The sequence below is a fragment of the Eptatretus burgeri genome, chromosome 8 (assembly GCF_056783735.1).
Source record: "Eptatretus burgeri isolate ZD-2024b chromosome 8, Ebu_testis_v1, whole genome shotgun sequence".
NCBI lineage: Eukaryota > Metazoa > Chordata > Myxini > Myxiniformes > Myxinidae > Eptatretus > Eptatretus burgeri.
This window is the reverse complement of record NC_140968.1, coordinates 43,262,484-43,288,085: the sequence shown is the minus strand read 5'-3', so window position 1 is coordinate 43,288,085 and position 25,602 is coordinate 43,262,484. Positions and strand designations below refer to the sequence as shown.

The 25,602-nt window shown below is 44.4% G+C and overlaps 2 protein-coding genes across 23 annotated transcripts in view; one reads left to right on the top strand and one right to left on the bottom strand.

Annotated features, from left to right (window-relative positions):
• The window catches only part of LOC147021617 (hyccin-like), a 59,558-nt gene extending 50,604 nt beyond the window's left edge, over nt 1-8,954 (bottom strand). For 3 of the 5 annotated variants that reach the window (XM_085891751.1, XM_085891753.1, XM_085891754.1), the window contains exons 1-2: nt 8,488-8,546; nt 4,613-4,709 (exon numbers count right to left, since the gene is read on the bottom strand). In XM_085891751.1, the coding sequence (XP_085747877.1) occupies nt 4,613-4,709; nt 8,488-8,531 (141 nt within the window). In that variant the 5' untranslated portion in view covers nt 8,532-8,546. Of the gene's footprint in view, nt 1-4,612; nt 4,710-8,487; nt 8,547-8,755 lie in introns of those variants that run through there. The other 2 variants (XM_085891755.1, XM_085891752.1) reach the window with 2 other exon arrangements.
• Nucleotides 8,955-8,979: 25 nt separating this feature from the next.
• LOC147021613 (cyclin-dependent kinase 14-like) overlaps nt 8,980-25,602 on the top strand; it is a 369,402-nt gene continuing 352,779 nt past the window's right edge. For 12 of the 18 annotated variants that reach the window (XR_015060867.1, XM_085891773.1, XM_085891759.1 and 9 more), the window contains exons 1-3: nt 8,980-9,228; nt 20,751-20,899; nt 20,989-21,103. Coding sequence is in view for 12 of the 18 variants with exons in the window: in XM_085891773.1 (XP_085747899.1) it covers nt 21,071-21,103 (33 nt within the window). In the remaining 6 variants the exon portion in view is untranslated. Of the gene's footprint in view, nt 9,229-19,932; nt 19,948-20,750; nt 20,900-20,930; nt 21,104-25,602 lie in introns of those variants that run through there. The other 6 variants (XM_085891766.1, XM_085891762.1, XM_085891768.1 and 3 more) reach the window with 4 other exon arrangements.

The window sequence follows — 25,602 nt, the reverse complement described above, 5'->3', positions numbered from 1 at the left end:
ATAGTCTAACTTAGGCATAGCGCGCTGCACGCATCGCCGACGATGACGTGGCGCAGGTTATGAAAAGGCTGCCGCACAATGATTCAAATCACAACCGCCGCAGAAATGGAAGTGTCAACATCGCAGTCACACCTTGGCGATCTTGCCAGCGTATGCCGACCTCTGCAAAATGTGTCTAAAACGCTGGCGCACGTCGAATACGGTATGGGTAAGTTTGGTATGCATGAATAGAACGCTAAAGTACGCTATCAAACGTCGTATTAAATGGAGTACTTCTTATAATTTTAAACATGTTGAAAATTTTACGACGTACTTGCCGTATGACACACGCTCTGCATGTGATGGGAATAAGTTGTATGCATGATATGCGATCGTTGACACACGTCGACACACGTTACTTGAAAGGTACTCATAAGTCGAAACACGTCAAGGTAATGGTTAGCGTCAGTGTTCCAGACTCCCAGTTTTTTTTTTCTTCGATATGACGGTGTTCAGTGTACAGTGCGGTTATGATTTAAATCGTTGAGCGGCAGCCTATTAATTATATTATATTATAACCGCACTAGAAATCGAAGTGTAAAAATCACCATCATACCGAAGGAAGGAAGAAAAAATAAAAAAAATAAAAATAAAACCAGGGAGTCTGGAGCACTGACGCTAACCATTACTTTGATGTGTTTCGACTTATGAGCACCTTACAAGTAACGTGTGTCGACGTGTCACCGATCGCGTAACGTGAGTGCAACACTTTACTCATAGGTTAGAAATAAGTTTCGGGAACGCTAAACATTACCTCGACGTGTTTCGACTTATGAGTGAGTAACTTACAATAACGTGTGTCGACGTGTGTCAACGATCGCGTGACGTGCCTACAACTTATGGCCAGCGTTATGCGGAACGTGCGAGTCATACGCTGGCATAAGTCTTAAAATTTCAAGCATGGAAAATTTGAGGACAACCAAAAAGTACAACGTTTAAAGCCAGCGTACAACGACGTATGGCAGTGTTTTTCAGCGTGCTCTCAATGTTATCAAAACTTACCCATAACGTATGCGACGTGTACCAGCGTCTCAGATGAATTTTCCAAAAATCGGCATAAGCTGGCTAAAACGTCAAGGTGTGACTGGGCCTTTAGGGTGGTCCAAAAACAGCAAAAACTAGAAGGGGAGCACTCGGTAGAGTGCAAAACCTCCGCCGCCAATACTGCTCAGTCACTCAAGTTTACCTGATATCCTATTCATTCAATTTGACGTCAACAGTGCTCACAGAGTTATAGTTTGCAACTTTCCCTTTTACTTTTAACTTTTACATTCTCAATTCATTCGTCATAACTAGATTCCTTGAGACAGCAATTGATTTAACGTGGGTATATCCACCTGAAGTTCCAAAATCAGCCGCAATTATAATTTTGGCATGTTTTTTTTGTTGGATATCACTTATAACATGTAGAAATGCAAAAAAAAAAAATCGAAATTTTGTTGAAAAAAAATTTGCAAAATTTTTTTCTCTAACCATATTTTTTTTGGGGGGGGGTTGGAAATCACTTAAAACATGTATAAATGCAAAAAAAAAAAAAATTCAAATATTTTTTCAAATTGGCCGCCATAGCGGCCATATTGGATTTTGGACCAAGTCCAAAATCTAATGGCATGATCCTTGGACCAGACCTTACCCCCCCCCCACCAAGTTTCGTCGAAATCCGTCGAGGAGTTTTTCCGTAATACTGTTCACAAACAAACAAACAAACAAATAAAACCAATGTCACCCCCAGGGTGACCAGTATCTTGCTAAAATGTGAACATGAGTGACTTATTTATTCGATTAAAGTTACTCAAAAAATAAGTGTTTCATCGACCTTGACCTTTATATTTTCGTACGGTTAATGGTATCTCTCCAGGACCGTTGTACATGAAATATCAAGAGATTTTGATGAGAACTGAGGAAATAAAATTTTCATGAAAAATCCGTTTTTTCGTCATGACGTCATCAAATGACGTCATAGCGTCAAACTTTTGACAGAACTGGAAAGCACTTATCAAGCGCTTTCATATGAGGTATTACTCGATATGGTAGCTAAGATTTCAAAATTTGACCTTGGGGTCAAAAACTTTTGACCTCCAGCGCTAACCATGAATGTCAAGGCCGATCGCCACCAAAAAATAATCAGCTGAGCGCCAGACCATGAACTTTGAAGACGATCCGATCAAAATTACTAAAAAAATAAGGGTTTCGTCGACTCCCTGATTTGCGACAAAGTGACCTTGACCTTTGACCTTGAAATCTTTATGCGCTGAAAGGGACCTCTATAGGATTCTGATATGCGAAGTTACAAAAAATTCCAATGATAACTGTGCTCTGCAGAGTGATCGATACGTGATTACAGACAAAAAATAAATAAATAAATAAAATAAAACATACAAGCTGACTAACATATCTTGCAAAAACTTCGTTTTGGCAAGATAACAAACAGAAAGGGGTGAAAACAGTAACCTCCATCCATCTTCGATGGCGGATGTTAAAAAATAAAAAAATTCAGATGTCTCCACAAGCCTTAAATTATTCCACTACGATTCAATAACGCGCATAAAAATTTTTAAGTTGATCGGAGGTGATTTAGATCGCTCCATATGACGACTTTTAGTTTCACGAGTTGGTTAAATTAGGGTATGGTCAGATACGATTACGGGTACTTCTGGATGTCTGAGGTGTAAATGGAGTGCATTTTCGAACTCTATGGGGTCGATTTACTCTAAGAAAAGACTGCACCGACATTGAATTCACTACCATTTCGAAAATATGACCTAAAGCAAGATTTATCATTACTGGAGTTGAGTAACTAATCCTACTCATTTAGATATTTTCTAATCTATAATTAATTTGTTGTCTGTCTAAACATTTCTTAGAGTAAATCGACCCCACTGAGTTCGAAAATGCAGTCCATTTTCACCTAGGAAGTTCAAAAGTGTACGGATTCGCATCTCACCATACCCTAATTTTTCAATCAATGGAATTCCGAACTATTAGAATATTTTGTCTCATTTACCAAATACCACTATCATCTCCGCCTCTATTGCTGTCTCCACTCCCACCTGAACTTATTTCTAGCCGGCCCAACATCCAGTGTTTTAGATTCAATGATTCACGAAAAATATGTTAGTTATTTATTTAGTTATTATTAGCGAACACAGTGAGCTTCATACGTAACGCGTGCACGTGAGAGAATAGGAAACAACAACAACAACAACAACAACAACACAATAGCCCTGGCTATTTGGAATCTGTGTCGTTAGCTAAGACGTTTTGCTTCCGGTTGTTGTTAAACGCTGTGCGGTGTATAAACACGATTGGGTTTTATTTCTATCTTGTGAATATTACTTAACGCATGCACATGAGAGAATAGGAAACAACAAAACAACACAATACCCTGGCAATTGTGAATCCGTGTTGTTGGCTATGACCATTTTGCTTCCGTTTTTGTTTTGTTTCTGGTTTTTTTTTGTTTCCGGTTTTTGTCATGGGGAATGATGCATGCCGGGAGATCATGACCGGAAGTGTTTATTTATTTATTCAATTATTTTCTCCCAAAGTTAATTTTATCCTTCCGAAAGTGATTTTTTTCATGACAGAAAGTGTTTATTTAGTATTTAACATAACCGGGAGTGATTTTGAAACTCTTTCCGGAACTTTTAATTTCTTTTGTTCTTGACCAGAATTGATCGTTTATTTATTCAATTATTTTTTCCCCAAAGTTAATTTTAATAAAGATATCTCCCGCATCATCAAAAAAAATTTTTAATCGTGATTTACATTATTTGATCACTGATCCCGAATCCAGGACGAAGTAACAGGAAATTGCGTCAAAATCATCAGCTGTGCGGCGCTCACACGTACCATGGTATAGTTGGCAAGTATACAGTTGTGAACAAGTTTTATGTAAAGTCAGAAGCGAATGTAAGAAGAATTCTACGTTCGCTTCTAGGCTTTGCCTATTCCATATTATATTAAATTAGGGTATGGCGAGATGCGAATCCGTACACTTCTGAACTTCCTAGGTGAAAATGGACTACATTTTCGAACTCACTGGGGTCGATTTACTCTAAGAAATGTTTAGACAACAAATTAATTATGCATTAGAAAATATCGAAATGAGTAGGATTAGTTACTCAACTCCAGTAATGATAAATCTTGTTTGAGGTCATATTTTCGAAATGGTAGTGAATTCAATGTCGGTGCAGTCATTTCTTAGAGTAAATCGACCCCATAGAGTTCGAAAATGCACTCCATTTCCACCTCGGACATCCAGAAGTACCCGTAATTGTACCTGACCATACCCTAATTTATTCAAGTCATGAGACTAAAAGTCGTCATATGGAGCGACCTCTAAATCACTTCCGGTCAAGCTAAAAAAAATGTATGCACGTTATTGGATCATATTAGAATAATTTTAAGCTTGTGGAGCAACATTCTATTTTTTCAACTTTTTTGGACCACCTGGTAAAAATTGGTTAAAAAAATGACACACCCCTCCCATTTTCAATCCACGAATAATTGGACTGAAAATGCAAGACAAAGGGAAGCACTTCAGTTCACAAGCGATTCACCACAACACAACCTTGAATTCAGACAGCCATTCTTCCACCACTCTCCCATCCATGGCAAGTGCATTTCTTCTCAAACTCTCCATCTGGCCTGTGATTGGCCACGAGACACTGCAAAACAGGCCGACACAACTTCATTTTGAAAAGGCAAAAAATAATAATAATAACAGACAAAAAACACACTTCATAAATCACAATATTGGAGAGAAATGAACAACCACTTTTTTGCAACAGGAATCACAGTGCAACCATGGTATGATCCCCAGAAGGATCAATTTGAATAGTAGTCAGCTTTCATCTACAAAGCTCCAATGCAAAGAAAAGAAAGTGTGCAATGCCCACTACGAAGCACTCGGTACCAAGTCTTTGGACCTTTTCAGTGAGTTCATGCTTTATCCCTTTTATCATGTGTGCATTTCAGCACAACAGCACTTCAAAAAAACAAATAGGATAGAACTCTACAAGAATCCAATCAATAATGGGAAAACTACGTGGCCCCAAAAACATTGCAGAACAAGAAGGGCACTCGGTAGAGCGCATACATCCACCCGGATTCGGATCTTCACCAAAAATCGAATCGATTCGTCCTCGTCACACACCCAACCTGTTCAAGTTTTGTCCAAATAAGTCCACCAGTTTTTGAGATATGCTGCACACAAATATTCAGATAGCCAAGGGTGAAAACATAACCTCTGTCCGCCGAACTAGAGTGAAGTCGATGGCACGCCATCACAAATCCCCACGCGTCCCACCTAAAGCAAAGTTGAAAGATGGCAAAAAGTTACACTAGGAATGATGACCCAAGATCAAATTTTGAGTTGAAAATATTTTTCCATTTTGACCAGTGACCCCAAGTGAACCTGTGCATGAGCTTGGGGTCAAATCCAATATATATATATATATATATATATATATATATATATATATATATATATATATATATATATATATATATATATATATATATATTAAAAATGTGCCTGTATAAGTTGTCATTTTTTTTTGGTATTTGACCTTTTGATCCGACCCCGGGGGTTGGGGCTAAAATGACACTACTCTCCTTGTACCTTCTTGCCATATGGTGATCATAACTACCTCGTTTGGTGAATTTTTACACAACCGTTTAGAAGGAGTTGGTGTGATAGACAGAGCTGATTACAATATACCCCCAGGGTTTTTATTTTTTATTATCCCCCCCCCCCCCAGAGGGAGGGAGCGGGATATTGTAATCGTCCAGTTTGTTATCTTGAAAAAACGAAGTTTTTGCAAGATATGTTAGTCAGCTTGTATGTTTTTTAATTTTATTTTATTATCTTGCCAAAACGAAGTTTTTGCAAGATATGTTAGTCAGCTTGTATGTTTTTTATCTTGCCAAAACGAAGTTTTTGCAAGATATGTTTGTCAGCTTGTATGTTTTTATTTTTTTTTATTTTTTTTTCTTTTCTTTGTGTGTTTGTCTGTAATCACGTAAAAAAAATTCTGCAGAGCACATTTATCATTGGAAATTTTTGTAACTTCGCATATCAGAGGCCTATAGAGGTCACAAAATTTTGAAGGTCAAGGTCAAAGGTCAAGGTCACTTTGGCGCAAATCAGGGGAGTCGACGAAACCCTTATTTTTTAAGTAATTTTGATTGGATCGTCTTCAAACTTCATGGGAATATAGTTCATGGTCTGGCACTCAGCTGATTAATTTTTGGTGGCGATTGGCCTTGACCTTCATGGTTAGCACCAAAGGTCAAACATATTTGACCCCAAGGTCAAATTCTGAAATCTTAGGTACCATATCGTGTAATACCTCAAATTGAACACCTCGATGAGTGCTTTCTAGATACGTCAAGCTTGAGACATTATGACGTCATTTGGTGACGTTATGAGGCAAACGCATATTTTTCATGGTTACTCTGTAGAACGATTCTCATCAGAATCTCTCATAGGCAGATATTCCTCAAGGAGTCGCTCCTGGTGGATAGCATCTCTGTTCACCTCAGTGTGACCTTAAAGAAGTCACACGTGGTCACCTTTTCGCAAGATACGGGTCACCCTGCGGGTGACATTGGTTTTTTTTGTTTGTTTGTCTGTCTGTTAGCAACTTTATGGCAAAACGGCTTTAGCAAACACTATCAAATTTAATCCACAGGTGGGCAATGAACCTTGGACGACCCCATTAACTTTTGGGTCCAATTGGATAAAAAGTCAAGGTCACGAAAAGATCAAAATCGTTTTTCGCTCATAACTTCGTCAAAAATGATCTGATTTACTTCAAACTAAGCTTATAGTGAACCTTATTCTATTTGTCACTTATAATCCTACCCATTCCTATAGTGAAAATGCATATTTGTGAAGATCGGTAGGGTCCTTAGTTTTGGGGGTCATGGTCATCGGTCAAAATTACAAATTTTCCATTAAAACTAAAACATGATATTTAAACCATGGGTACTTGAAGCTTGTAAATTATGTTAATTTGATATATTATAACACACGTTTGATAGGTGTGGGTAGATGGATAATAAATATCAATTCTACAGGCCATATCTACACTCTACAGACATACGCGGCCAGCTCTAGACTAACATAATTTACAAGTTTCAAGTACCCGTGATTTAAACAACAGTTATCACATCGAAGCATTATGATGTCATCGGTCAAAATTACATATTTTCCATTATAAATCAAAAAAGGTTAGGAATACGCGTGTTTACTATGGAAGACATATATCAAGTCCTTCATTGGCTTTCATTTGACATCATGACCTTTGACCTGACATGGCCTTGAAAGGTCAAAATCATTTTTATGGTCATAACGTCAAAAATGGTTTAATTGACTTCAAACTAAGACTAAAATATTCCTTATAATCAACATTCAGGTTAAGGATGTATCAAATTTAAATTTTATCCCCAAAATAACTTTATGCCTTCAATGGGCGGGATTTGTTGTGCCTGGTTTTATTTTTTTTTTGAAGAACGAGAACGCCACTCTTTATCTCTCCTCCACCAGGCTGAGTAGTTTACCTTTTGTATCGCATCGATAGGCTGGATCCGAATCCGGACCTGAACCAAAATTGAATCGGCTTGTTCTAGTCACCGAACTAACTCATCAACCAAGTTTTGTCATAATCCATTCACAACTTTTTGAAATATCATGCAACACATCATTTTTGATCCCAATTCTCCATGGTTATGAATCACTTAGAAAAATAAAAATAAAATTGTCATCTCCAAATTAGTTGGTCCTCGTCACATACTCAACCTGTCCAACCCCATTCCCCATCGGGACCATACTCTGTACAGAGCGTCGGTGCTGCCGAAGCAGTCTCCTTGGCTATTGGGTACAATCCTGGACCGGTCGCCACTCTGACGCAGGACACTCGAATGACTCAGTCATCAGAGCAAGCTGGTACTCATTTTGCCAACCTCAGAAGGATGACAAGCCGAGTTAACCCCACCTGGTATTAACTCAACAGGAGGGGGGAGAGGAAGGGCAGGGGAAAGGGAGGGGAGGGGAAGGGGAGAGGAAGAGGAAGGGGAAGGGCAGGGGGAGAGGAAGGGGAAGGGAGGGGAAGGGGAAGTTCGAATTTGGTCAGGGTCAAAGCACACAATCGTGCCGTCCCTCGGATGGACGACTGGGTGTCCGACGACCATCGACATGAGTTGGTGGACGTTAAAGAGCCCACAACGTCCTTCTCGAAGAGTAGGTGGAGTTATCGCCGGCACCCTGAACAAATTTAATGACAGGTCCTTACCCCGCCACTGGCAAACCACCCGATGGAATCAATCCGTGCTGGATTGCTGCTTTGACAACGTTGACTGTGCTTTTGGGAAAGACAGAGAAAAGAGGAAGAAGAGTTCTCACCCCAAGCATCCCACCCCCCACAAAGCCAACCGACTCACTGTACTCGTGACGTCACGAAATTCATCGACTCGAGTGTTAACATTGCCCGTCCAATCGGACAAACCAATTTTAAATGCAAAAGTTGCCAAACACAAACATCCCCCTGACTCTGAGTAAACACATCGCTCTGTCCGCCAGATCGTTCCTCTCAACAAAATATTAAATACACGGTTCGCGTCGATGGAGCCGTGTGGAAAAGCTCGAAGGACAAAAAGAAAAACAACCTTTTCATTCGTCATTCCCATTTGGTTTCGTGTCGTTTCTCACCTGTTTCCTCGATCGCAACTCAGAAACACCGGGGACTGTCATTCCAGGCTTGCAGCATCCACCACGCACCTCGCAATGTCGCCGCTTCCCATTGGCTGCTGGGTTGCTATGGAGCCCTGCCAACCACTGTGGAAGCGTCTTGTCCTAATCCAACTGGTTCCTCTTCCTCATCGACAATGCCACGAGATACGTATGCCGATTTAGCCCCGCCCACTTCCGCCGAACGTCGCAGAGAAAATCGTTCGGGTGTTGTTGAACTGGTCCCGTTTGAACTGGATCCGTTCATTCGAGTCTTGAGTGTAAACAGTGCAAGCAGGAGGCGATGCATGTCGGAGCAAGCAGTCTTTCTTTATGAACTTAAAAGATCCCGAATTGACGTTCGCACCACAAAGTGTACGTTAAGCTGAATATCCCGTCCGTTCGCGTAAGTTGGTGGACATTCAAGACCCCACGTTGTCGTTCACCAAGAGTAGGTGAGTTATGGCTGGCACCCTGAACAAGTTGTACAAACTAGCGGAGTACCCGTCTTGTTCCAAGCATGCAACATGTTCTTCTGATGCATACCCTAATTTGGGCGGTGTATAGGTTTAAAAAAGTATATAAATAACCCGGGTTGCGTGCATGAAGAGCGGTGTATAGGTAAAAAAAAAGTATATAAATAACCCGGGTTGCCGTGCATGAAGGGCGGTGTATAGGTTTAAAAAATGTATATAAATAACCCGGGTTGCGTGCATGAAGGGCGGTGTATAGGTTTAAAAATGTATATAAATAACCCGGGTTGCGTGCATGAAGGGCGGTGTATAGGTTTAAAAAATGTATATAAATTGAAATGAGAGCGAGAGATGAACCTTCAGAGTTTAGGCTTTATTCCATTTGATTGGAGCCGCTTCTGTGGGCACACCAGGAAATACAGGTTCAGCTAGGAGTACATAAGCAGAAACGTATACATGTGCAGTTAACCATTGCAGACTAAATCCGCGTAAGCACGGAGTTCGATATAATCTCCATTCTCACCAGTCAATGAGCACCTTCAGTTAACGAGCATCAAGTGGACAGCCGATGTCAATAGCAATGCCCCGGGGACAATCACTCGTGCCGCAGAGACCTCCCCTTATACGCGAGACGCACAACATGTGATCCCGCGTCATGTCCCTCGATTCACGTTAATTCACCACATTCTCCCCACCTTTAAAATGTAACTAGGGGCCCATCTTACACACCATGATTGCTTTAGCACTATAGGAGTATACATTTCAAGCAACGCGGACTAATAGATCTACAGAAGCAATTAGCATACATGCCAAGCAGTGATTATTTTGAGTTGTAGGAGCATGGAAATGAGCATCGATATATGATATAATGGGCATATAGGAGCATGAGCAGCGAGAATGCCGATAATCCCCTTTACAGATTGAGTCGTCGAGGGGGCCTTATTCGTCGACCTCTCCGGGAGTAAACGGCAGTTTCACTTGAGGGAGACTCCCGATCCTCTTGGTGAGCCTCGATTTGTGCCGGGGATGACTCCTCGATCGCTCTCGGGTGGAACGCGGCAGCCCCGTCGCCTGGCGGAGTTCCTGGGGGGGAAATGTCAGAAGGAGGAGTGCCAGAAGGTGGTGTACCGGCGGGAGGAGTACCTGAGGGAGCCAGATGGCGAGCCGACACAGTGGTCTCCCTGCCATCCGGGAGCCTGACATGAGCATACTCTGGATTAGTGTCAATGAGTTCGACCCCCTCCACCAGGGGTTCATACTTGCTTTGTCGTACCGGGCGTTTCATGAACACTGTACCGGGGTGGGTCAGCCAGTTGGGCACCGTTTGACCGTCAACATAACGTCGTTGGTGAGTAAACATACGTTCGTGAGGAGTGGCATTTGTGGACGTGCAGAGCAAAGAGCGTATGGAATTCAGAGCGTCAGGAAGAGTAACCTCCCATCGCTCGGGGCCCAGTCCTCTCGATTTCAGCGCCAGGGTTACGGCTTTCCAAATTACTCCATTATACCGTTCCACCTGCCCGTTTCCCTGTGGGTTGTAACCCGTCGTTCGACTAGTTGCTATGCCGTGCTCTAATAGGAATTGTTTTAGCCCGGCCGACATGAAACACGGCCCTCTGTCTGAATGTATGTACGAAGGTCTCCCAAACATAGCGAAGAGGTCAGAGAGACATTTTACGACAGTGCCCGAGGTCATATCCGAGCACGGAAACGCGAAAGGGAACCTTGAATATTCATCAACAACGGTGAATATGTATCTGTTGTCTGTTTCGGTCGGTAGGGGCCCTTGAAGTCGATGTTTAGTCTCTCGAAGGGAAGTAGCCTTGATCAGTCTGCCAGAAGCCGCGCCATAGAATCTGGGTTTTAGTTCAGCACAAACAGGGCATGAAGCATTCATTTGTTTAATATCTTCAACAGAATAGGGAAGATTTTGTCTGCGTACGAAATGTGCCATCCTGGTTACCCCTGGGTGGCACAGAGACACATGGAGGTCTTGCAAAGCCTGACTGATTGTTGCCGAACTGTAGACCCGGGAGAAGGTATCTGCAGCAGGGTTTTCTTTCCCGGGCCGGTAAACAATGTCGTACCTGTAGCAAGCTAGGTCTATCCGCCATCTCATAATTTTTTCATTCTTAATTTTCCCGTTATTTTTCCCATCAAACATGAAAGCCACGGATCGTTGGTCCGTAACGAGCGTGAAGTGGTTTCCCAGTAAATAATGTCTCCATTTACGCAGCGCTTCGACGATGGCGTACGCCTCCTTCTCTATTGCCGAGTGTCTCTGCTCGCTTCTAGAGAGAGTTCTCGAGAAGAAAGCGACCGGCCGCCCAGACTGATTAAGTGTAGCAGCTATGGCGTGATCTGAAGCGTCGGTCTCCACCACGAAGGGCACCGAGCTGTCGATCGATAAAACCACGGACTTACTGATATCATCCTTGAGATTGTGGAAAGCTCTTACAGCAGCGGCATCTGGTGGAAAGTTTTTGCAATGCACTAGGGGATGTATTTTCTCGGAGTATTGCGAAATCCATCTTGCATAGTAAGCGAACATCCCGATCACCCGGCGCATTGTTTGCAAGTCCTGAGGTGGTGGAAGCTCACGGAGCGGGCGCAATCGCTCAGGATCAGGCTTAATTGTGCCGTCGGCTATTGTGTAGCCGAGAAGGTCAATTGACCTTGCCGAGAATACGCATTTCTCGTAGTTGAGAGTCAGATTATATTTTCCAGCAATGCTCAAGAATCTGTCCAGATTCCTATCATGTTCCCTCTGATCCCTACCGCACACTGTGACATTATCCACGTAAACAAAAGTGTCTTCGAGGTTTTCATCTGAGATGATGTCGTCCATAACCCGTTGGAAGCAAGCTACTCCATTCGTGACACCGAATGGTATCCTTCTGAACTGGTAGATGCGCCACCCTGCCTGGAATGCAGTGTACGGTTTGTCTTCCTCTCGGATGGGAATTTGATGATAGGCGCTTCGCAAGTCGATGGTACTGAATACCTTATAATTGGCCACGCGTTCGACCATCTCATCTATGCGCGGCAGGGGGTAGGCGTCGAGTTGGGTGAAGCGATTGACCGTTTGGGAATAATCGACAACCATCCGTTTCTTATGGTTCTGACTGCTGGTTACTAACACCTGTGCGCGCCATGGCGAATCGCTCGGTTCTATAATTCCCTCCTCCAGTAATCGCTTGGTTTCCGAAGTGATGAAATTCATGTCAGCAGTGGTATATCGCCGCGATTTGATCGCTATCGGTTTGCAGACCGGCGACAAGTTAGCGAACAGCTGGGGGACGTCACCTCCGCGGTGGTCAACGCATTTAAAATTAGACGAGGCTTGCTTCCTCCAAAGGGTATTTCGACGCTCGTGTGCTGCTTGAGGACATTATGACCCAGAATTACGTCTGCGCACAAATCACGAAGCACCAGCACCTTTACATCCCGATGCGTGTACCCTTTTACGTCCAATTCAACATTGCAGTACCCTCGTACGCGGGATTGTAGTGAGGTGGCGGCCATGCATACCGTATTGTCAGTCGGGGTGGATTACCCATTTTCCTGCCCTTCACTAGCGAGCTGTTGACGAAACTTTCAGAGCTACCGGTATCAATCAGTGCCTCAGCCATATGCCCGTTAATTCGTACGTTGATGATAGCCTTGGATAGATTCCCCGGGAGGCTGCAGTCAATTTATTTTGCGAGTAGAGAGCCGCAGAAGTGGGCTTATTTCTCCTTAGAGTAGATTTACATACCCTGGCATAATGCCCTTTCTTGTCGCAATTCATGCATGTGGCATCTCTGGCGGGACATTTTTGGCCAGGATGCCTTTTGGACCCACAAAGAAGCATTTACCAACCGGAGCAGTTGCTGAGGAGTTTGACGAGGTCTGGGTATCCGGCTCCTCGGGTGTTTCTCCATCCCTCATGTCTGGCTGTGTCTGTGCCAGTGGGGTTCCTTGGGTTCCCATCGTAGCAGCGTTCATGAGCAGCATCGGTGTCCCAAATGACTCAGATTGCTGCTGAGCCGTATCCATCGCTCGAGCCTGATCGACTACCTTGTCAAGAGTGGGTTGCGCTTTCTCTAGTAAGCGTTGCCGTATGTGGGCTGATCTGAGTCCTTGGATGAATGCCTCCCGTGTGGCTTCCTTTCGGTGTTCCTCGGCGCTTACCGCCCGGAAGCTGCAGTCTTTTCCCAGCTGATTCAGAGCTTGCAGGAACTGATCGATTGTCTCCCGGCTGCTTGCTTGCGTGTGTTGAGAAGATGTCGTATGTATACCTCGTTCTTGGGCTTCACGTAGAGCGCCTGCAGCACGTCGATCGCTGCTTCGTAAGTGTCGCACCCGAGAAGAGCCTGTACACGCCGGGCGAGACATGATTCACGAGAGCGGCAAATTTGTCAGCTCCCTCCGCGATGATGGTCAGATAGTGTGAGAAGGAGCAGAACCAATGTGACCATTTCATTTCTGCGTCAGTCGCGTTCGGGTCTGCGTCGAACCTCTCTGGTTTGTAGATCTTGTCCATCTTTGGTTGAGAGAGCCGAGAAAATCAAATGGAATAAATTGAAATGAGAGCGAGAGATGAACCTTCAGAGTTTAGGCTTTATTCCATTTGATTGGAGCCGCTTCTGTGGGCACACCAGGAAATACAGGTTCAGCTAGGAGTACATAAGCAGTAACGTATACATGTGCAGTTAACCATTGCAGACTAAATCCGCGTAAGCACGGAGTTCGATATAATCTCCATTCTCACCAGTCAATGAGCACCTTCAGTTAACGAGCATCAAGTGGACAGCCGATGTCAATAGCAATGCCCCGGGGACAATCACTCGTGCCGCAGAGACATCCCCTTATACGCGAGACGCACAACATGTGATCCCGCGTCATGTCCCTCGATTCACGTTAATTCACCACATAAATAACCCGGGTTGCGTGCATGAAGGGCGGTGTATAGGTTTAAAAATGTATATAAATAACCCGGGTTGCGTGCATGAAGGGCGGTGTATAGGTTTAAAAATGTATATAAATAACCCGGGTTGCGTGCATGAAGGGCGGTGTATAGGTTTAAAAATGTATATAAATAACCCGGGTTGCGTGCATGAAGGGCGGTGTATAGGTTTAAAAAATGTATATAAATAACCCGGGTTGCGTGCATGAAGAGCGGTGTATAGGTAAAAAAAAAAAGTATATAAATAACCCGGGTTGCCGTGCATGAAGGGCGGTGTATAGGTAAAAAAAAAGTATATAAATAACCCGGGTTGCCGTGCATGAAGGGCGGTGTATAGGTTTAAAAAATGTATATAAATAACCCGGGTTGCGTGCATGAAGAGCGGTGTATAGGTAAAAAAGTATATAAATAACCCGGGTTGTGAAATGAGGACGAGAGAAGAACCTTCAGAGTTTAGGCTTTGTTCCATTTGATTGAAGCCGCTTCTACGGGCACACCAGGAAATACAGACGCAGCATGGAGTACATAAGCAGTAAGGTACACACGCGCAACTAATCACCGCAAAATAAATCAGTATTATATATCAATCAGTATTCTCACCATTCAATGAGCACCAAGTGAGCCGCCGACATACAATGGCAATGCCCCTGGGACAAATCCCCACGGCCGAGCCGAACCTCAGCTTTATCTCTTCTGTGCTCGAGCCGGGCAACATGTGATCACACGTCACGACCTTCCATTCACCACATTCTCCCCGTCTTTAAAATGTAACTAGAGGCCCAGCTAACGCACCATGATTACTTCAGCGCTACAGGAGTATACATTTCAAGCAACACGAACTATCTAAACTACTTGAAGTTGTAGGAGCATGGTAATGAGCATCGATATATTATGTAACGAGCATATAGGAGCATGAGCATCGAGGATGCCGATAATCCCCTTTACAGATTGAGTCGGCGAGGGGGTATTATTCGTCGGCCTCTCCGGGAGTAGATGGCGGTTTCACTTGAGGGAGGCTTCCGATCCTCTTGGTGAGCCTCGACTCGTGCCGGAGATGACTCCCCGATCGCTCCCGGGTGGAACGCGGTAGCTCCGTCGTCACCCTTCTCGGGTGGAGTCCCTGGGGGGGAACACCTGGGGAGGGGATGTCAGAGGGAGGTGTGCCAGATGGTGGTGTACCTGCGGGAGGAGTGCCTGAGGGAGCCAAATGACGAACCGACACAGTGGTCTCCCTGCCATCCGGGAGCCTGACATGAGCGTATTCTGGATTAGTATCGATGAGTTCGACCTCTTCCACCATGGGTTCATACTTGCTTTGTCGTACCGGGCGTTTCATGAACACTGTTCCGGGATGGGTTAGCCAGTTGGGCACCGATTGGCCGTCAACATAACGTCGTTGGTGAGTAAACATTCGTTCGTGAGGAGTTGCATTGGTGGATGTGCAGAGCAAAGAGCGTATGGAATTCAGAGCGTCGGGAAAGGTAACCTCCCACCGCTCGGGGCCCAGTCCTCTTGATTTCAACGCCAGAGTTACGGCTTTCCAAATAACTCCATTATACCGTTCCACCTGACCATTACCCTGTGGGTTGTAACCCGTCGTTCGACTAGTTGCGATGCCGTGCTCTAATAGGAATTGTTTTAGCCCGGCCGACATGAAACACGGCCCTCTGTCTGAATGTATGTACGAAGGTTTCCCAAACATAGCGAAGAGGTCAGACAGACATTTCACGACAGTGCCCGAGGTCATATCCGAGCACGGAAACGTGAAAGGGAACCTTGAATACTCATCAACAGTGAATATGTATCTGTTGTCTGTCTCGGTCGGCAGGGGCCCTTTGAAGTCAATGTTTAGTCTCTCGAAGGGAGAAGTGGCCTTGATCAGTCTGCCAGAAGCCGCACCATAGAATCTGGGTTTTAGTTCAGCACAAACAGGGCATGAAGCATTCATTTGTTTAATATCTTCAATAGATTGTTTAATATCTTCAATAGAATAGGGCAGGTTCTGTCTGCGTACGAAATATGCCATTCTGGTTACCCCCGGGTGGCACAGAGACACATGGAGGTCTTGCAAAGCCCGACTGATTGCCGCCGAGCAGTAGACCCGCGAGAAGGTGTCTGCAGCAGGGTTTTCCCTCCCGGGCCGGTAAACAATGTCGTAACTATAGCAAGCTAGGTCTATCCGCCATCTCATAATTTTTTCATTCTTAATTTTCCCATTATTTTTCCCATCAAACATGAATGCAACGGATCGCTGGTCCGTGACGAGCGTGAAGTGGTTTCCCAGTAAATAATGTCTCCATTTACGCAGCGCTTCGACGATGGCGTACGCCTCCTTCTCTATTGCCGAGTGTCTCTGCTCGCTTCCAGAGAGAGTTCTCGAGAAGAACGCGACGGGTCGCCCAGACTGATTAAGCGTAGCAGCTATCGCGTGATCTGAAGCATCTGTTTCCACCACGAAGGGCACCGAGCTATCGATCGATAATACCACGGAATTACTGATATCATCTTTGAGGTTGTGGAAAGCTGTTACAACAGCGGCATCTGGTGGGAAGTTTTTGCAATGCACTAGGGGATGTATTTTCTCGGAGTATTGCGAAATCCATCTCGCATAGTAAGCGAACATGCCGATCACCCTGCGCATTGTCTGCAGGTCCTGAGGTGGGGGTAGCTCACGAAGTGGGCGCAATCGCTCAGGATCGGGCTTAATCGTGCCGTCGGCTATTGTGTAGCCGAGAAGGTCAATTGACCTTGCCGAGAATACGCATTTCTCGTAGTTGAGAGTCAGATTATATTTTCTAGCAATGCTCAAGAATCTGTCCAGATTCCTATCATGTTCCCCCCCGATCCTTACCGCACACCGTGACATTGTCCACGTAAACAAAAGTGTCTTTGAGGTTTTCATCTGAGATGATGTCGTCCATAACCCGTTGGAAGCAAGCTACTCCATTCGTGACACCGAATGGAATTCTCCTGAATTGGAAGAGGCGCCTCCCTGCCTGGAATGCGGTGTAAGGTTTGTCTTCCTCTCGGATGGGAATTTGGTGATAGGCGCTTCGCAAGTCGATGGTGCTGAATATCTTATAATTCGCCACGCGTTCGACCATCTCGTCTATGCGCGGCAGGGGGTAGGCGTCGAGTTGGGTGAAGCGATTGACCGTTTGGGAATAATCGACAACCATTCGTTTCTTATGGTTCTGACTGCTGGTTACTAACACCTGTGCGCGCCATGGCGAATCGCTCGGTTCTATAATTCCTTCTTCCAGTAATCGCTTGGTTTCTGAAGTGATGAAATTCATGTCAGCAGTGGTATATCGCCGCGATTTGATCGCTATCGGTTTGCAGACCGGCGACAGGTTAGCGAACAGCTGGGGAGACGTTACCTCCGCGGTAGTCAAGGCATTTAAAATCAGACGAGGTTTGCTTCCTCCAAAGGGTATTTCGACGCTCGTGTGCTGCTTGAGGACATTATGACCCAGAATTACGTCTGCGCACAAATCACGAAGCACCAGTACCCTTACATCCCGATGCGTGTACCCTTTTACGTCCAATTCAACATTGCAGTACCCTCGTACGCGGGACTGTAGTGATGTGGCGGCCATGCATACCGTATTGTCTGTCGGGTGGATCTTCCATTTCCTGCCCTTCACTAGCGAGCTGTTGACGAAACTTTCAGAGCTACCGGTATCAATCAGTGCCTCAGCCATATGCCCGTTAATTCGTACGTTGATGATAGCCTTGGATAGATTCCCCGGGGAGGCTGCAGTTAGTTTATTTTGCGAGTGGAGAGCCGCAGAAGTGGGTTTATTTCTCCTTAGAGTAGATTTACATACCCTGGCATAATGCCCTTTCATGTCGCAATTCATGCATGTGGCATCCCTGGCAGGGCATTTATGACGGGGGTGTCTTTTGTACCCACAAAAGAAGCATTTACCAACCGGAGCAGTTGCTGAGGAGTTTGACGTGGCCTGTGTATCCGGCTCCTCGGGTGTTTCTCCATCCCCTGTGTCTGGCTGTGTCTGTGCCAGTGGGGTTCCTTGAGTTCCCACCGTTGCAGCGTTCATTAGCAGCATCGGTGTCCCAAATGACTCAGATTGCTGCTGAGCCGTATCCATCGCTCGAGCCTGATCGACTACCTTGTCAAGAGTGGGTTGCGCTTTCTCTAGTAAGCGTTGCCGTATGTGGGCTGACTTGAGTCCTTGGATGAATGCCTCCCGGGTCGCTTCCTTTCGGTGTTCCTCGGCGCTTACGGCCCGGAAGCTGCAGTCTTTTCCCAGCTGATTCAGAGCTTGCAGGAACTGATCGATTGTCTCCCCGGCAGCTTGCCTGCGTGTGTTGAGAAGATGTCGTATGTATACCTCGTTCTTGGGCTTCACGTGGAGCGCCTGCAGCACGTCGATCGCTGCTTCGTAACTGTCGCACTCCGAGAAGAGCCTGAATACGCTGGGCGAGACATGATTCACAAGGGCGGCCAATTTGTCAGCTCCTTCCTCGATGATGGTCAGATAGTGTGAGAAGGAACGGAACCAATGCGACCATTTCATTTCTGAGTCAGTCGTGTTTGGGTCTGCGTCGAACCTCTCTGGTTTGTAGATCTTGTCCATCGTTGGTTGAGAGAGCCGAGAAAACCAAATGGAATAAATTGAAATGAGGACGAGAGAAGAACCTTCAGAGTTTAGGCTTTATTCCATTTGATTGAAGCCTCTTCTACGGGCACACCAGGAAATACAGGTTCAGCATGGAGTACATAAGCAGTAACGTACACATGTGCAGTTAATCATTGCAGACAATAAAGCAGGAGTTCGATATCAATCTCCATTCTCACCAGTCAATGAGCACCTTCAGTTAACGAGCATCAAGTGAACAGCCGATGTCAATAGCAATGCCCCAGGGACAAATCCCCGCGTGCCGAGCCGAGACCTCAGCTTTATCTCTTCTGTGCTCGAGCCGGGCAACATGTGATCCCGCGTCATGTCCCTCGATTCACGTTAATTCACCACACATGAAGGGCGGTGAAAAGGTAAAAAAAAAAAGTATATAAATAACCCGGGTTGCGTGCATGAAGAGCGGTGTATAGGTAAAAAAAAAGTTTATAAATAACCCGGGTTGCGTGCATGAAGGGCGGTGTATAGGTAAAAAAAAGTATATAAATAACCCGGGTTGCGTGCATGAAGAGCGGTGTATAGGTAAAAAAAAAGTATATAAATAACCCGGGTTGCGTTCATGAAGGGCGGTGTATAGGTAAAAAAAAGTATATAAATAACCAGGGTTGCGTTCATGAAGGGCGGTGTATAGGTAAAAAAAAAGTATATAAATAACCCGGGTTGCGTGCATGAAGGGCGGTGTATAGGTAAAAAAGTATATAAATAACCCGGGTTGCGTGCATGAAGGGCGGTGTATAGGTAAAAAAAAGTATATAAATAACCCGGGTTGCGTTCATGAAGGGCGGTGTATAGGTAAAAAAAGTATATAAATAACCCGGGTTGCGTGCATGAAGAGCGGTGTATAGGTAAAAAAAAAGTATATAAATAACCCGGGTTGCGTGCATGAAGAGCGGTGTATAGGTAAAAAAAAAAGGATATAAATAACCCGGGTGTGGTGAATTAACGTGAATTTTGGGACATGACGCGGGATCACATGTTGTGCGTCTCGCGTATAAGGGGAGGTCTCTGCGGCAGGAGTGATTGTCCCCGGGGCATTGCTATTGACATCGGCTGTCCACTTGATGCTCGTTAACTGAAGGTGCTCATTGACTGGTGAGAATGGAGATTATATCGAACTCCATGCTTACGCGGATTGTCTGCAATGGTTAACTGCACATGTATACGTTACTGCTTATGTACTCCGAGCTGAACCTGTATTCCCCGGTGTGCCCACAGAAGCGGCTCCAATCAAATGGAATAAAGCCTAAACTCTGAAGGTTCTTCTCTCGCTCTCATTTCACCGGGTTGCTTGCATGAAGGGCGGTGTATAGGTTTAAAAAATGTATATAAATAAGCCGGGTTGCGTGCATGAAGGGCGGTGTATAGGTAAAAAAGTATATAAATAACCCGGGTTGCGTGCATGAAGGGCGGTGTATAGGTAAAAAATGTATATAAATAACCCGGGTTGCGTGCATGAAGGGCGGTGTACAGGTAAAAAAAAAAGTATATAAATAACCCGGGTTGCGTGCATGAAGGGCGGTGTATAGGTTAAAAAAATGTATATAAATAACCCGGGTTGCGTGCATGAAGGGCGGTGTATAGGTAAAAAGAATGTATATAAATATCCCGTGTTGCGTTCATGAAGGGCAGTGTTTCGGTAAAAAAAAGTATATAAATAACCCGGGTTACGCGCATGAAGCAAAAATATACCTGCTGCTTGTAATTATTCAAATCGCCTCACCACACTGTAAAACGTGGGGACAGGTACACTGTAATTGGTGGAGACTTGTAATACCCTTCCCCACCTGGAGGAGGCACTTACACGATACACATTTACATCGACAATTTGCATCCCCCTCCTCCTTCCTCCTACTCATCCTTCCTCTTCCCGCCTCCTTCCTCTTCCCTCCTCCAAGATCACCTGCAAAGATGAAAATACTCCTTTCGGCCTTATTCAGATGACGTCACCGGTCACGTGACAGCTCCGCCATATTGAGTGGCAAGAAAGTATTACCGCGTCCATAACAACCGATAGTCTCCACTTCAACTACACCGTTATTTCCAGGCAAGCGATTTTTTTTTTTTCTGCAAATAGGTAAGAGTTGTTGTGCCCCAGGATGTACTCAGTGATATACTAAAGTCTCCGGAGTGCAGTTTTACCGCTTTCCCGCCGAAGTAGACCGACGAAATCTTTGGATATCGGTTCTGAGAAGAGAAAAATGGCGACCTGGCGAACATGACTAGTTGTGAGGCCTTCATTTTGTCTCCGGTATGTAACTAATTTCTGATACGTTATTTCAGTAGTTGGTATTAAATAGCCGGTGGTTACAAAATATTGTCTGATTTGTATCATTAAAATGCATTATATCCCTTGTTTTATTGACAGAATGAGATAGGCCAGATCGCCTTTCTAACAGCCGTCTAACGCGCACAGTTCTGAGTTGTTTCCTCGAAACTTGTCTTGTTGCTATTACATCGCAGATTAAATTAAATAGCTTTTTAAAATAACATTTTAGAAATTTGAAAAAAAAAATCAGCGTAACATTTTCACGACAGAAAGTCACATCGATATGGATAATACATAAAAAAAACTAGCACTTGGAAATATCCACAGCAGTGTGGCATTACACCGGATGTTTGTCATGGAAAAAATATCATGTATCTGTAAACAAACTGACGAACGAAGATATTTCTACAAACTTCCTGAAAGTCCCTGTAATGTCCATCTTGTGTACCCCATGTTCCCCGCCCCATCTCTCTCCCTTCCACAGATCTCCCAATGTCTCTATTCCCCACTGTTTTGTCCTTCCCACTCCCACCCCTCTTGTCTCATGCCCCCCTTGCTGTGCGTTGTGTTAGCTATCATAAGAGCTTTGACAAGGTATAGAAAAAAATGAAAAAGAAAAATGAAATAAAACAAAAGCAGCTTCATCCGTCTTTCCACCAAGGCATGGCATTCTAATTACAAACTATTTCACAAAAACAATGATAACATTCCAACAAAGCACATATTCATTCACACTAATAATATTTACAACAATCTATCTATAATTCCAGCAATCTCTGTGTGTGTCTGTCTGTGTCTGTCTGCGACCGCCGTTTCTCAACCGCCGATCCGATCTGATTGAAACTTGCCAGGAATATTGCCGGGGACCTGCGGATTTGCCTTTTCAAAGTTTGATATTAATCGGACGAGCGGTTCCCAAGTTAGGCCAAAAAAAAAAAAATGTTGCATTGGCGTAACCCGCCCGACCCTAAAAATTCCGCCGACCCTACGTTTTTTTTTTTGTTTTTTTTGCTATCGAAAAATTTTGCCGACCCTATTTTATTGCTATTTTTGTTGTTTTGCTATCGTTTTCAAGTATCTTGTTGATTGCGATCGCGATCGCAAAAACCCGGAAGTGTTTCGGACAGAACCCGCCAACAAAAAGGGTGGTACTTGAGCTGAGGGAGATTTTGGGAGGGATTTATTAGGAAAAAAAAAAAAAAAGATCCCGACCGACCTACCCTATTTTTCAGTGACCCGTTACGCCAATGCAACATTTTTTTTTTTGGCCTTACGGTTATTTTATTGCTTTTTTTCAGTGTTGGAAAGGTGTATATATCGCAGCTGAAGTGTCGTTCCACTTTATCATGCCATTTTTTCCCAAAGGTATCTCAGAATAATAATAACAGCATATTAATAATAATAGCACAATAATTGGCAGTAATAAAAAGAATAACGTGATACAATGACCAATATCTGTCAACCTATATATTGTCTGTCAACCAATAATGACCAATAACGTCTGTCAAGCAATGACAGGACACGGTGCTATGACGTCATGAACGACATCACAATTAATGTTTCTTTATTTATTGTTTTTTTTTTTTTGCACAATTGACGTCACAATTCTTCTTCTTCGTTTGGTATGACGTCACAATCGATGATGGGGACCTGAGTATTTGCCTTTTCAAGGTTTGATATCGTTCTTCATCCGTTTCAGTTGTTTCCCAAGTGTTTCCCAAGGTTTGAAAGCTGTTTTTCCCAAGGTTTGAATTAATTGTTGTGCTTGGTAGACATTTGTGAATACATTTACATAGAGGAGGGGCGAGAGAGGAGGGGCGAGAGAGGAGGGGGGAGAGAGGGGCGAGAGAGGGGAGAGGGGGAGAGGGGGGAGAGGGGGGTGTCACAATTCAAGAGAGGGGGAGAGAGGAGGGGGGAGTGAGAGTGGGGGCAAGAGAGAGGGGGCGTCACAATTCTTATTCTTCTTCATTTGGTATGACGTCACAATTGACGCTGGGGACCTGAGTATGTTTCCCAGGTGTTTCCCAAGTTATGGCCATTTATGATACGGTTGGTCCGATCTAACTGAAACAATGCCCCAATCCAGTCGTCGTTTACGAGAGCGAAGGAACGAAGCTGCACTTACTGGCACGCACCTACGGGCCCGCACTAGTAATAATAATAGTGGTATCATATAGCAATAATAATAATAATGAACATATCATCCCCACGTTAGCCCCAAGCACATCTGGGATTCGTGAAAGGCAAGCTAACGCTCAAGCAGTACAGCAGGTGGGTATGCAACAAGGCTGTGAAGACCAATTCAAATTTTGTCACACGTGCCGACTCGTACTCCAAAATAAATATTTTTATTCAACATCACTGAATAAGTTGTCCCAAAGTATTTGACACGACATCAAAACTTTTTATGTTGTTGTAGGCAGGCGTAATACTGTTTTCTCTACATTGTACTGATTCTTGTGAGTCCACAGAGGACTTCGTGCACCTCCTGCATGGAACTGAAGCACATACACATAGGATTAAGCTAGTTATGTCTCATAGTATTCTGCTTAGCTCTTAAGACTAGGCTGTATTGATGTGGATAGATATGTGTTGTGACGGTTCGTTTAAGCACATGTCCTTTCCTCTTTACATTCTGGACTTAAGCCATTTCTCACATGCCACATACGGACTGGGCACGGGAGCCTGAGGTGCGAGTTTACATGCACGCGGCAGAAAGCAATCAATCCTGTCAAGCACTGACTGGCCACGAGAGCCCTTGATGCGAGTTCATGTGCAAGCGGCAGGAAACGAGTAACCATCTTAAAGTGACAGGCATGCAGGACCTCTCCCTTTCCCGAAAGCTGAAAAAGTCATTCAGTGACAAGTTGTTGTTAGGAAAAGCAAATAGAGAGAGGGGAAAGAAAAAGGACTATAGATATCCGACACAGCACAGAAGTACTGGTCACTTTTTGTTTGCAGTGATTGTGTGTGTGGGTGGCTATGTGCGCACGCTTCAACATCCCGCTGTAGTCGCTTAACCAGTGTAGGGTGCATGTTGCTTGATTAGCTGTATGTATGTGTGGTTTGATTTCTTCTTTCTTGTTCACCTTGTGTTTTTTTTTTTTCCTCGCTCATTCTGGCACCTCGTTCTGTCTTTTTCTTTCTTTCGTCACTTCACATCACTCGCTTCTTCAGCACTTTTCAATTATGTTTCGTGCTTTTCTCGTCTTCGTACACCCATGCACCATTTCACCTCATGCCTGATACATCCTCGCTTCAATCTGGTTGCCTCATCTCGTTGCCCGGCCACATCGTGGCTCTTCAACTCGCCGACGGCCATTTTCCCATCACAAACTGCCCCTTCACCTGGACGCTCTGAGGGAGCGCAAATGGCGTGGAGAAGGGAGTGCAAGCGGAGTGGAGAAGGGAATGCCTAGAGGTGAATCCAAGGACCAGTGGGCCAGACCATTGTGTGGCAACTTAGGTGTGTTGGGGCCCAACACCAACCCCAACTACTTCTTTCTCACATCTCCCTATTCTCACCCCATTTCCCGCATTTCCACTCAGTTTTTCGAGATGTCTGTATCCAGTTTGTGTAGAAGTGTGAAATAATTGTTGTAAGACTTCCGACTGCGGGTATGTCGCGTATAAGTAATGGGAATATTATACCTGGTGTAAATACTTTCCTATAAAAACTTGCTTGCCTGCCATTCCCAGTATAAGCTTGAAACTGTCTTGACTTGGCCTGCTCTGTCCTGTCCTGCTTTGATCACGACATAGCATGCTTGATGGTAATTGATCCATGGTTTATTGGCCAATGATAGGCGATAGGGTGTGGCTCGTAACTCTGGTTCGCTTGGCCAACTAACATCCTTTTGCAGCCGCCAGCGCAGTTCCCTCTCTGCTTCAGTTATCTCACAAGTACGGTAAACCGACCCTGCACGCGAAGATCCGGTCAGAGGTGAGTGTTGTAGATGGCGTCTGTGGTCTTTTTAGAGACGTCTAGGATTTTTGGAGTTATCTTAGAGCAGCTAAGTCCCGTCATAGTACTATAAGACAGCCGCGCACACACATTCTTGTGACACGCACTGCAAATGGCTCACCATTATGAGACCGATGAAAACTTTGAACACAACACATGTCAGACTACAGACAGTAAACTCATCTAAGTAGAATTTGACATTAATGCATTAATGGGTCTGCCTCTGCACACGTTAGATGTCAAACCACTTACATTTGATGTTGAAGGTCACATGAAAAATTAAAGATACCTTGAGAACATCAGATGCTTCTAATTCCAGTTGTCTACAAAATGTACACCTTTGTACCAAGTTTTTTTTTTTTTTAATGAAAAGGCAATTAAATTTTTTTTTATAAACAGCAACGCAACCCTAAGGTCACTTTGACCCTTTCACATTTGTTCATAATATCTATATATTAATACTGAAGGACCAATTTTGTGCTCCTCCTAGCGGTCGCGTCACGTTTTTCTCGGTACT